This window comes from Phocoena sinus, chromosome 7, assembly GCF_008692025.1.
Source record: "Phocoena sinus isolate mPhoSin1 chromosome 7, mPhoSin1.pri, whole genome shotgun sequence".
Taxonomy (NCBI): domain Eukaryota; kingdom Metazoa; phylum Chordata; class Mammalia; order Artiodactyla; family Phocoenidae; genus Phocoena; species Phocoena sinus.
In genome coordinates this window covers 74,909,080-74,921,450 of record NC_045769.1, presented here as the reverse complement: position 1 = coordinate 74,921,450, position 12,371 = coordinate 74,909,080, and the positions used below count along the sequence as shown (strand labels likewise).

The 12,371-nt window shown below is 36.8% G+C and overlaps 1 protein-coding gene across 1 annotated transcript in view; it reads right to left on the bottom strand.

Annotated features, from left to right (window-relative positions):
- Positions 1-361: 361 nt before the first annotated feature.
- ACVR1C (activin A receptor type 1C) overlaps positions 362-12,371 on the bottom strand; it is a 92,087-nt gene continuing 80,077 nt past the window's right edge. The window contains exons 8-9 of the mRNA XM_032638551.1: positions 4,677-4,807; positions 362-487 (exon numbers count right to left, since the gene is read on the bottom strand). Coding sequence (XP_032494442.1) covers positions 362-487; positions 4,677-4,807 — 257 coding nt within the window. The remainder of the gene's footprint in view (positions 488-4,676; positions 4,808-12,371) is intronic.

Genomic DNA, 12,371 nt, shown 5'->3' with positions numbered 1-12,371 from the left:
TTCTTTTCTATTCATTCATGTGCTTCTGATTCAAGTAAAATAAAACCTTAATAACTTTCATTATTTCATATAGCTTATTTTACACTTTTGTAATATGTTTCTTAAATAAAAAGATGAGTTGATGTGTTGCTTTTCAAAATAAAATTAAAGACAACATGGGGAGTGGATGAAGTCAACTCCAGCCCATACTTGACTTTAGTTATTTTTTTCATGGTGCCTTTGGGCACTTAAATACTGCACTGCATTATCTTTGAGGTAGAACAACAGCAACGATGACAAAACAAAGGCCAAAAAATTCACATAAAAAGGAAAAATGAGAAAGAAAGATGTGAGAGGTTTCTTTTTAACACAATTCTCATCATCAGGCTTTGCAGTCTTCTTTGACACAAAGTTGAGAAATAGTCTTCTTAATCCGGAGGGCGGTTAGGCGGGCTGCCCCATTGGCATACCAACACTCACGCATTATTCTCCCCATGACTCGGAGTGCCTTTAAGAGAGAAAATATCAAAGTCTTTAGCACAAAACACAGTACGAGAGAAGAAAAGCCACAAACACAGGAATCGATGCTAAGCTCTGATACAGAAATAGTAAACTTAAATCAATATGAGAAGGAGATCAGGGCCAAATCACTTCAAAAATCCTGTCAAGAGTGTCTCCTCTAAGACAAGGAACAGGGCATCTCCCCCCAGACACAGACCAGGCGTCTCCACTCAGACAAGGACCAGAGCATCTCCCCTCAGACGCAGACCAGAGCATCAACCCTCAGGCAAGGACCGTGGCTTCTCCTCCCAGACAGAGACAAGGGTGACTTCTCTCAGAAAAAGACCAGAGCGTCTCCTCTCAGAGACCAGGGTGACTTCTCTCAGAAAGGGACCAGGGTATTTCCCCACTGACAGAGACCAGGTCATCTCCCCTCAGAGGGACCAGAGCATCTCCCCACAGAAAGAGACCAAGGTGACTTCTCTCAGAAAAAGACTAGAGTGTCCCTTCTCAGAGACCAGGACATCTACCCTCAGACCAGGACTAGGACATTTCCTCTCAGAAAGGGACCAGACTGTCTCCCCTCAGACAAGGACTAAGGCATCTCCCCTGAGAGGGACCAGAGTGTCTCCCCATGGACAGAGACAAAGGTGACTTCTCTCAGAAAAAGACCGGGCTCTCCCCTCAAACAGAGAAAAAAGTTTCTCCCCTCAGACAGAGACCAGGTCAACTTCTAGCATAGAAAGACCAGGGCTCTCCCCTCAGACAGAGCCCAGGCCATCTCCCCTCAAACAGAGATCAGGGCACCTCCTCTCCTAGGGAGACCAGGGTGTCTTCTCTCAGACAGGCCAGGTGTCTCCTCTCAGAAAGGGGCCAGGCGAGATGATCTCCTCTGGCTTCAGGCAGAGGCACAGGGCCCACTGATCTGCTAGATGATTTGAAGCCATCATTTGTGGACCTTGAAGGTAGCTATAGGAGATGATAGGGAGCCTTTGCTCAGTGGCATTTTGGTTTATGAAATTACACTATCATTTTTAAGGTCATGTTTGATTAGCATAATGTGAAATGATGGACCAGTTTCATTTGTTTTAGTCTTCTCTGTTTAGTGATTAGTTGTTTATTTGTCTTCCACCTACTCTGTTGAATGTAATTTTAGGAAAGAGAATATGGCCACCTTACACAACATCCTTTTAGAGTAAGTGAAATCAATTGAATAGCTTTATCTTCTTGAGATGATCAATAATTTTGAAACAATTAATCTTTTATGCATTTTATGTATGCATTTTATGAAAATTTTCCTCTTCTTTCAAGCTGCATGAAAATAAAATGCTTTCAATTAAGAAATTATATATGTTATGTATAAAAAAGCTAACAATTTCTGCCCTTGGGCTTTCAGAATACGTAAACTTTCTTTAAAATCTTTGTAGTGGAATTAAAATCTTTTTTAAAATCCTGTCAAAACACAGATATTAATCCTATAGAGGGAGGCTATTAATCCTCTTTTAATTGAAAATTCTGGGAATATGGTAGAATGACACTATCTTTTAAAATATTCTAAGAAAGGGCATGAAAGACAAAAATGGATAAGGGATGGGTTGGAAATTCCCTGTGTTGCTCTGGATGGTAAGTACACACATATACATTTTTTTTTAAGTCATCCAACTATATACTAAGATTTATTCGTTTTATCATATGTAAATTATGCCACAATAAAATAATGATCTAAATACTAATATCAAAAATTTTGAATTAAAAAAAATCAGTATAAGTGAACTGGTAAATAAATAAGATAAATACTCAGAGGGGAAAACAATGAGAATGCATGAATCCAGAGAGGTATAAGAAATCACTGAAGCAAGGCATTGCTCTGATGGCATTTGCTGATCTCACAGTCTAGAATTTCAGAATTGATGGACCATATGTGAAAGACAGGAAATACAGCCCAAAGCACACAGAAGGTGTCAGATCAAGACATTTACAAAGTCCAGACTGTAAGGATGAATTGGTCTTAGAAGGAACTTTGTGAAGAAAATTGTCTAAATCTTTGATCTTGGTAAAGAAAAAAATCAAACCTTAGCCTTAAAACATTGCAGTAAGCCTGAGCTCTGAAAATTCACAAGAAGATGAGGAAATAAAGTATCATAAGCAAGAGTTAGTCAAAACAACAAACAGGAAAATCAACCTATCAAAACATTAGATGCTAGAATTAAATGATATAAAATATTTTAAAAATAAAGTACATTTTAAAGAGAAAAGTCTAAACATAAGTAAAAAGCAAAAGTATATTTAAAACAGAACAAATAAATGGCATTTTTCACAGAATCAGAACAAAAAACAAAGAAAATTTTAAAAAGAAAACAAAAACCCCAAAACAAACAATAAAAAACAAAACTAATATAAAAAAAAGGTGTCAAAGGTAAGACATGCAAAGTTTTAAGGGGCAAAACTATCATAACTTTCACACAACATTATACTGGAAATCCTAGAAACTGCCAATAAGAAAGGTATGAGTCCCCGGACTCTCATTATTTGGGGATATGATCATCTATGTAGGTACCCCAAAAGAATCTATAGTTTTATACCCTAAAGAAATAATTTTTACACACACACACAGCAGTATTGTTTTAAAAGAAACTAAAAATCACACATGTGACAATCAACAGTAGAGTGAAAAAAAGAAATTAGATACATACAATGGAATACTACACAGATATGAAAATAAACAGATTATAGCTACACATATATAAGGTAAAGTAAAAAAAATTAAGAAGAATATCTATAGTGTCATTAATATATTTCACAAATAAACAAAAGTTAGCCATATACACGTACATATATATATATATATATATATATATATGTATGGCTAAATTTTAAAGCAAAGCAAGGCAATAATAAAATGATTAGTTATAATAGTAGCCTCTCAGAGGGGTGAGGAACCTTCAAAGGTACTGGAAGTGTTCTATTTTTTAAACTTGGTCATGAATTCTATTATCTTTACATATAATTTTACATATATGTTAATATCCTCTCATATGCATGAAATGGTTAATATCAGAAAAAATTTTAATTTAATTTCAATTTGCTTATAAATGCCTCAAATTCTCTTTTCAAATGAGTATATAGGTAAGCTATCTACACAAAATAGAAATATCAGGACATAAATCTTGCCTCAAATAGGAAATGAGTTGAGCAAAACATGAAGGAGAGGAAAAATGAGGAAAAACGTAACAGTATAAGATATGACAGAGCCAAAACTAAAAGATGTCACCAAAAAAATCGCCTCAAGCATTACATTTAAATATGGCAGAAGACAAACAGTCATAATTGGGATGGGGGAGATTAAAGCATTAAAATAGTTGTGGAACTAGTTAGATGATTTATAGTCTTTCCTCCACCTTCCCTTTTACTTCCTGTGGGAGCTAGAGAAGTCTCTCTCTTCACACAGGCAGAACAAGCATTGCAATATGTCTGCTCTATGATGGTTACTACATGCGTGGTACAAGATGAGGAGATAAACAACAATGGTCCCTGCCATGGGGAAGCTTTTCTGATGGAAGAGAATAAACTCAAACTTCAGCAAGTTAGGGATTAGGAATAATTTATTGACTCTAAGGATGACTGAAATTGTAATACTCTGTGTAGCACAGACATCGACTACGCACCGAATATGCCTGTGTTCCCGACATTCCCAGCTCCCTTCCAGCTGGATGGGACTGTGTGACTCGTTCTGGCCTATGAACCATGAGTGGAAATGAAATGTGTCACTTGAGCCAAAGTATTAGAGAGCCAGTGTGTGACCCTCCAGCTCCTCTCTTCTCCTGACCTAGACCTCTGGAAACTATGCGTTTAGATAGCAGCATCGCAAGATCAAAGTCACCTGGATTACTGAATCACCACAGGGAGCACAGATACCAATGAAAGCTGCCCAACCTATAGGGGACTTGGCATAGCAAGAAATAAAGTCTTGTGTGAAGTCACTGGGATGTCAAGGTTGTTCCTGCCACATAACTTAGCCTTATGATACTGACAGCTAAAGGGAATGAAATCCTTCTGAAGCTTATATGAAGACATATACCTACATACATGAAATGAATTGGATGCCTAGATAAAGAGGACTATGGCCTCTGAAAATCCACCCTGATACTTACCTCAAAATTATAATGGGAAAAATATACATAAGAACATAGCCTTACTTCACAGCTTTGCCACTGGTTCGGAATACTTGGTCGGAACTTCTGGTCACAGACAACCTTCCTCATTTCCTCTATTGAGGGATCTGAAGGCACCATGTCATAATAAGGCAACTGGTAGTCCTCAACAATTCCTATAAAAAAGTTGCGTAATAAATTTCCCAGTGTGAATAATAAACAAAGATGTTTACTTCAAGATAATACCAATTAAGTTTTCTAGGCACTAGTGGTACCCTGGAAAACTGGAAAATCAGGCTTATTAAAATTAGGTATCATTGTAAAACCAAAGATATAAGTTTAAAGCACTAAGTTGAATAGTTATATAAGTTTATGAAATTTTATACTATGAAAATTTATATAATTTTGATAATTAAACAAGTTATATGAGACAAAAGTATATGTAATTACTGTATAAAATATATAATTTTATATAATTATACATATATAATTTTATATAAAATATGTTACATTTACATAACTTAATTATAAACATATAATTTTATATTATGAAAATTATGTAAATTTTGATTTTTGTAAAATGCCGTTGTGCAGTTCAGAAGTAATATCTAATTACAAAATTTACAGCAAGACTCACTGATCTGTGAATGACGTATATTTCTCCATGAATGAAGTATATTTCTCCTTTTCAAAACACAATAGCTTTCTCTTTTTGAAAATTGTTAGGCAATCTTTTAAGAGCTGAGTTTTTTACACTTGGATTTTACAGCTACTAGATCTGAGAATGTTCCAGAGAAATGGCCAAAGGTATTTGAAGATGAACAGTTCAACATGAAGGTTAATATTTAAAGAGTCTCAAATAATAGACAAAGATTTGACTTTAATTATCAGAATGTTACCTGAGTTCAAGAATTTCCTTACAGAATCAACTGAATTAAACTATAGTTCTTTTAATTTAAATATTTAAGATTGGCATAATTTAGAAAATGAAATTCAAATCATGTTAACTAAATTACCATTTCAACTGTTGAAGAAAATTTAAGGACAAAAATCTAAAAGCAAATCTAGACAAATATCAGTATGAAATTTAAAAAAATAATAACATGTTTGAATCTTGCTATTTACCAAGCACCTTCCTAAGCCCTTTACATGTTTTAACTAATTATTCCTCAAAAGCACTGACTAAAGAAAGTACCATATTATCCCATTTTTACAGAATCAGGAAACTGAGGCACAAAGAGTGTCATGAATTTTCTCAAGGTCACATAGCTAGTAAGTGGCAGATCTGGAACTCGATCCCAGGCTTGGGGATTCCAGTGTCCATGTTCTGTTTCTGCACCACTCTAAGTCTATTGCTTCTGTGAATAGTTTCATCTTCCTGAATATTTTATTATCTAACCTAGGAATAAAAGGGGGAAAGCATGTTTTCTCATTCAAATATAATTTTAAACTTTTAAGCTTTTCATTTTTTTAAATATGAGATTTATGTAAGGCAAAATGACATCAATACAAAATGCAAAAACTGACAGTGGTTTAATAATGACAGTTCTTTCTTTTTTTTTTTTTTTATGGTTTGAATTTTGTCTCTTGTCATTTCTCTCCAGTTTTTCTTTTTTTTTTTTTTTAACATCTTTATTGGGGTATAATTGCTTTACAATGGTGTGTTAGTTTCTGCTTTATAACAAAGTGAATCAGCTATACATATACATATGCTCCCATGTGTCTTCCCTCTTGCGTCTCCCTCCCTCCCACTCTCCCCCTCCCACCCCTCCAGGCTGTCCCAAAGCCCCAAGCTAATATCCCTGTGCCTTGCGGCAGCTTCCCCCTAGCTATCTACCTTACTACGTTTGTTAGTGTGTATGTGTCCATGACTCTCTCTCGCCCTGTCAAAACTCACCCTTCCCCCTCCCCATATCCTCAAGTCCGTTCTCCAGTAGGTCTGTGCCTCTATTCCTGTCTTATCCCTAGGTTCTTCATGACATTTTTTTCCTTTAAATTCCATATATATGTGTTAGCATACGGTATTTGTCTTTTTCTTGTTGACTTACTTCACTCTGTATGACAGACTCTAGGTCTATCCATCTCATTACAAATAACTCAATTTCATTTCTTTTTAAGGCTGAGTAATATTCCATTGTGTATATGTGCCACATCTTCTTTATCCATTCGTCCGATGATGGGCGCTTAGGTTCTTTCCATCTCCGGGCTATTGTAAATAGAGCTGCAATGAACATTTTGGTACATGACTCTTTTTGAATTTTGGTTTTCTCAGGGTATATGCCCAGTAGTGGGATTGCTGGGTCATATGGTAATTCTATTTGTAGTTTTTTAAGGAACCTCCATACTGTTCTCCATAGTGGCTTTACCAAGTCACATTCCCACCAGCAGTGCAAGAGTGTCCCCTTTTCTCCACACCCTCTCCAGCATTTATTGTTTCTAGATTTTTTGATGATGGCCATTCTGACTCGTGTGAGATGATATCTCATTGTAGTTTTGATTTGCATTTCTCTAATGATTAATGATGTTGAGCATTCTTTCATGTGTTTGTTGGCATTCTTTATATCTTCTTTGGAGAAATGTCTGTTTAGGTCTTCTGCCCATTTTTGGATGGGGTTGTTTGTTTTTTTGTTATTGAGCTGCATGAGCTGCTTGTAAATTTTGGAGATTAATCCTTTGTCAGTTGCTTCATTTGCAAATGTTTTCTCCCATTCTGAGGGTTGTCTTTTGGTCTTGATTATGGTTTCCTTTGCTGTGCAAAAGCTTTGAAGTTTCATTAGGTCCCATTTGTTTATTTTTGTTTTTATTTCCATTACTCTAGGAGGTGGGTCAGAAAGGATCTTGCTGTGATTTATATCATAGAGTGTTCTTCCTATGTTTTCCTCTAAGAGTTTGATAGTTTCTGGCCTTACATTTAGGTCTTTAATCCATTTTGAGCTTATTTTTGTGTATGGTGTTAGGGAGTGATCTAATCTCATACTTTTACATGTACCTGTCCAGTTTTCCCAGCACCATTTATTGAAGAGGCTGTCCTTTCTCCACTGTACATTCCTGCCTCCTTTATCAAAGATAAGGTGTCCATATGTGCGTGGGTTTATCTCTGGGCTTTCTATCCTGTTCCACTGATCTATCTTTCTGTTTTTGTGCCAGTACCATACTGTCTTGATTACTGTTGCTTTGTAGTATAGTCTGAAGTCAGGGAGCCTGATTCCTCCAGCTCCTTTTTTCATTCTCAAGATTGCTTTGGCTATTCGGGGTCTTTTGTGTTTCCATACAAATTGCGAAATTTTTTGTTCTAGTTCTGTGAAAAATGCCAGTGGTAGTTTGATAGGGATTGCATTGAATCTGTAGATTGCTTTGGGTAGTAGAGTCATTTTCACAATGTTGATTCTTCCCATCCAAGAACATGGTATATCTCTCCATCTATTTGTATCATCTTTAATTTCTTTCATCAGTGTCTTATAATTTCCTGCATACAAGTCTTTCATATCCTTAGGTAGGTTTATTCCTAGATATTTTATTCTTTTTGTTGCAATGGTAAATGGGAGTGTTTTCTTGATTTCACTTTCAGATTTTTCATCATTAGTATATAGGAATGCCAGAGATTTCTGTGCATTAATTTTGTAACCTGCTACTTTACCAAATTCATTGATTAGCTCTAGTAGTTTTCTGGTAGCATCTTTAGGATTCTCTATGTATAGTATCATGTCATCTGCAAACAGTGACAGCTTTACTTCTTCTTTTCCGATTTGGATTCCTTTTATTTCCTTTTCTTCTCTGATTGCTGTGGCTAAAACTTCCAAAACTATGTTGAATAAGAGTGGTGAGAGTGGGCAACCTTGTCTTGTTCCTGATCTTAGTGGAAATGCTTTCAGTTTTTCACCATTGAGGACAATGTTGGCTGTGGGTTTGTCATATATGGCCTTTATTATGTTGAGGAAAGTTCCCTCTATGCCTACTTTCTGGAGGGTTTTTATCATAAATGGGTGTTGAATTTTGTCGAAAGCTTTCTCTGCATCTATTGAGATGATCATATGGTTTTTCTCCTTCAATTTGTTAATATGGTTTATCACATTGATAGATTTGCGTATATTGAAGAATCCTTGCATTCCTGGAATAAACCCCACTTGATCATGGTGTATGATCCTTTTAATGTGCTGTTGGATTCTGTTTGCTAGTATTTTGTTGAGGATTTTTGCATCTATGTTCATCAGTGATATTGGCCTGTAGTTTTCTTTCTTTGTGACATCATTGTCTGGTTTTGGTATCAAGGTGATGGTGGCCTCGTAGAAGGAATTTGGGAGTGTTCCTCCCTCTGCTATATTTTGGAAGAGTTTGAGAAGGATAGGTGTTAGCTCTTCTCTAAACGTTTGATAGAATTCACCTGTGAAGCCATCTGGTCCTGGGCTTTTGTTTGTTGGAAGATTTTTAATCACAGTTTCAATTTCAGTGCTTGTGATTGGTCTGTTCATATTTTCTATTTCTTCCTGATTCAGTCTTGGCAGGTTGTGCATTTCTAAGAATTTGTCCATTTCTTCCAGATTGTCCATTTTATTGGCATAGAGTTGCTTATAGTAATCTCTCATGGTTTTTTTTATTTCTGCAGTGTCAGTTGTTACTTCTCCTTTTTCATTTCTAATTCTATTGATTTGAGTCTTCTCCCTTTTTTTCTTGATGAGTCTGGCTAGTGGTTTATCTATTTTGTTTATCTTCTCAAAGAACCAGCTTTTAGTTTTATTGATCTTTGCTATCGTTTCCTTCATTTCTTTTTCATTTATTTCTGATCTGATTTTTATGATTTCTTTCCTTCTGCTAGCTTTGGGGCTTTTTTGTTCTTCTTTCTCTAATTGCTTGAGGTGCAAGGTTAGGTTGTTTATTCGAGATGTTTCCTGCTTCTTAAGGTGGGCTTGTATTGCTATAAACTTCCCCCTTAGAACTGCTTTTGCTGCATCCCATAGGTTTTGGGTCGTTGTGTCTCCATTGTCATTTGTTTCTAGGTATTTTTTTATTTCCTCTTTGATTTCTTCAGTGATCACTTCATTATTAAGTAGTGTATTGTTTAGCCTCCATGTGCTTGTATATTTTACAGATCTTTTCCTGTAATTGATATCTAGTCTCATGGCGTTGTGGTCAGAAAAGATACTTGATACAATTTCAATTTTCTTAAATTTACCAAGGCTTGATTTGTGACCCACGATATGATCTATCCTGGAGAATGTTCCATGAGCACTTGAGAAAAATATGTATTCTGTTGTTTTTGGATGGAGTGTCCTATAAATGTCAATTAAGTCCATCTTGTTTAATGTATCATTTAAAGCTTGTGTTTCCTTATTTATTTTCATTTTGGATGATCTGTCCATGGGTGAAAGTGGGGTGTTAAAGTCCCCTACTATGAATGTGTTACTGTCAATTTCCCCTTTTATGGCTGTTAGTATTTGCCTTATGTATTGAGGTGCTCCTATGTTGGGTGCATAAATATTTACAATTGTTATATCTTCTTCTTGGATCGATCCCTTGATCATTATGTAGTGTCCTTCTTTATCCCTTTTAATAGTCCTTATTTTAAAGTCTATTTTGTCTGATAAGAGAAAAGCTACTCCAGCTTTCTTTTGGTTTCCATTTGCATGGAATATCTTTTTCCATCCCCTTACTTTCAGTCTGTATGTGTCTCTAGGTCTGAGGTGGGTCTCTTGTAGACAGCATATATAAGGGTCTTGTTTTTGTATCCATTCAGCCAATCTGTGTCTTTTGGTGGGAGCATTTAGTCCATTTACATTTAAGGTAATTATCGATATGTATGTTCCTATTCCCATTTTCTATATTGTTTTGTGTTCGTTATTATAGGTCGTTTCCTTCTCTTGCATTTCTTATCTAGAGAAGTTCCTTTAGCATTTGTTGTAAAGCTGGTTTGGTGGTGCTGAACTCTCTCAGCTTTTGCTTGTCTGTAAAGGTTTTAATTTCTCCATCAAATCTGAATGAGATCCTTGCTTGGTAGAGTAGTCTTGGTTGCAGGTTTTTCTCCTTCATCACTTTCAGTATGTCCTGCCACTCCCTTCTGGCTTGTAGGGTTTCTGCTGAGAGATCAGCTGTTAACCTTATGGGGATTCCCTTCTGTGTTATTTGTTGTTTTTCCCTTGCTGCTTTTAATATGCTTTCTTTGTATTTAATTTTTGATAGTTTGATTAATACGTGTCTTGGCATATTTCTCCTTGTATTTATCCTGTATGGGACTCTCTGTGCTTCCTGGACTTGATTAACTATTTCCTTTCCCATATTAGGGAAGTTTTCAACTATAATCTCTTCAAATATTTTCTCAGTCCCTTTTTTTCTTCTTCTTCTGGAACCCCTATAATTCGAATGTTGGTGCATTTAATGTTGTCCCAGAGGTCTCTGAGACTGTCCTCAGTTCTTTTCATTCTTTTTTCTTTATTCTGCTCTGCAGTAGTTATTTCCACTACTTTATCTTCCAGGTCACTTATCCGTTCTTCTGCCTCAGTTATTCTGCTATTGATCCTATCTAGAGTACTTTTAATTTCATTTATTGCGTTGTTCATCGTTGCTTGTTTCATCTTTAGTTCTTGCAAGTCCTTGTTAACTGTTTCTTGCATTTTGTCCATTCTACTTCCAAGATTTCGGATCATCCTTACTATCGTTATTCTGAATTCTTTTTCAGGTAGATTGCCTATTTCCTCTTCATTTGTTAGGTCTGGTGGATTTTTATCTTGCTCCTTCATCTGCTGTGTGTTTTTCTGTCTTCTCATTTTGCTTATCTTACTGTGTTTGGGGTCTCCTTTTTGCAGGCTGCACGTTCGTAGTTCCCGTTGTTTTTGATGTCTGTCTCCAGTGGCTAACGTTGTTTCAGTGGGTTGTATAGGCTTCCTGGTGGAGGGGACTAGTGCCTGTGTTGTGCTGGATTAGGCTGGATCTTGTCTCTCTAGTGGGCAGGTTCACGTCTGGTGGTGTGTTTTGGGGTGTCTGTGGCCTTGTTATGATTTTAGGCAGCGTCTCTGCTAATGGGTGGGGTTGTGTTCCTGTTTTGCTAGTTGTTTGGCATAGGTTGTCCAGCACTGTGGCTTGCTGGTCGTTGGGTGAAGCTGGGTGCTGGTGTTAAGATGGAGGTCTCTGGGAGATTTCCACCGTTTAATATTATGTGGAGCTGGGAGGTCTCTTGTTGACCAGTGTCCTGAAGTTGGCTCTCCTACCTCAGAGGCCGAGCCCTGCCTCCTGGGCTGGAGCACCAAGAGCCTTTCATCCACACGGCTCAGAATGAAAGGGAGAAAAAGTAGAGAATTATTAGAAGTATGAGGAAAGAAAGAAGGAAAGGAGGAAAGGAAGGAAGGAAGAAAGAAGCAAAGAAGGAAAGAAAGGAGGGAGGGAGGGAGGGAGGAAGGAAGGAAGAAAGAAGGAGAAAATGTAGAGAGAATTAGTAGAAGTATGAGGAAAGAAAGAGGGAAAGGAGGAAAGGAAGGAAGGAAGAAAGAAGCAAAGAAGGAAAGAAAGGAGGGAGGGAGGGAGGGAGGAGGGAAGGAAGGAAGGAGGGATAGAAGGAGAAAATGTAGAGAGAATTAGTAGAAGTATGAGGAAAGAAAGAGGGAAAGGAGGAAAGGAAGGAAGGAAGAAAGAAGCAAAGAAGGAAAGAAAGGAGGGAGGGAGGGAGGGAGGAGGGAAGGAAGGAAGGAGGGATAGAAGGAGAAAATGTAGAGAGAATTAGTAGAAGTATCGGGATAGAAAGAGGGAAAGGAA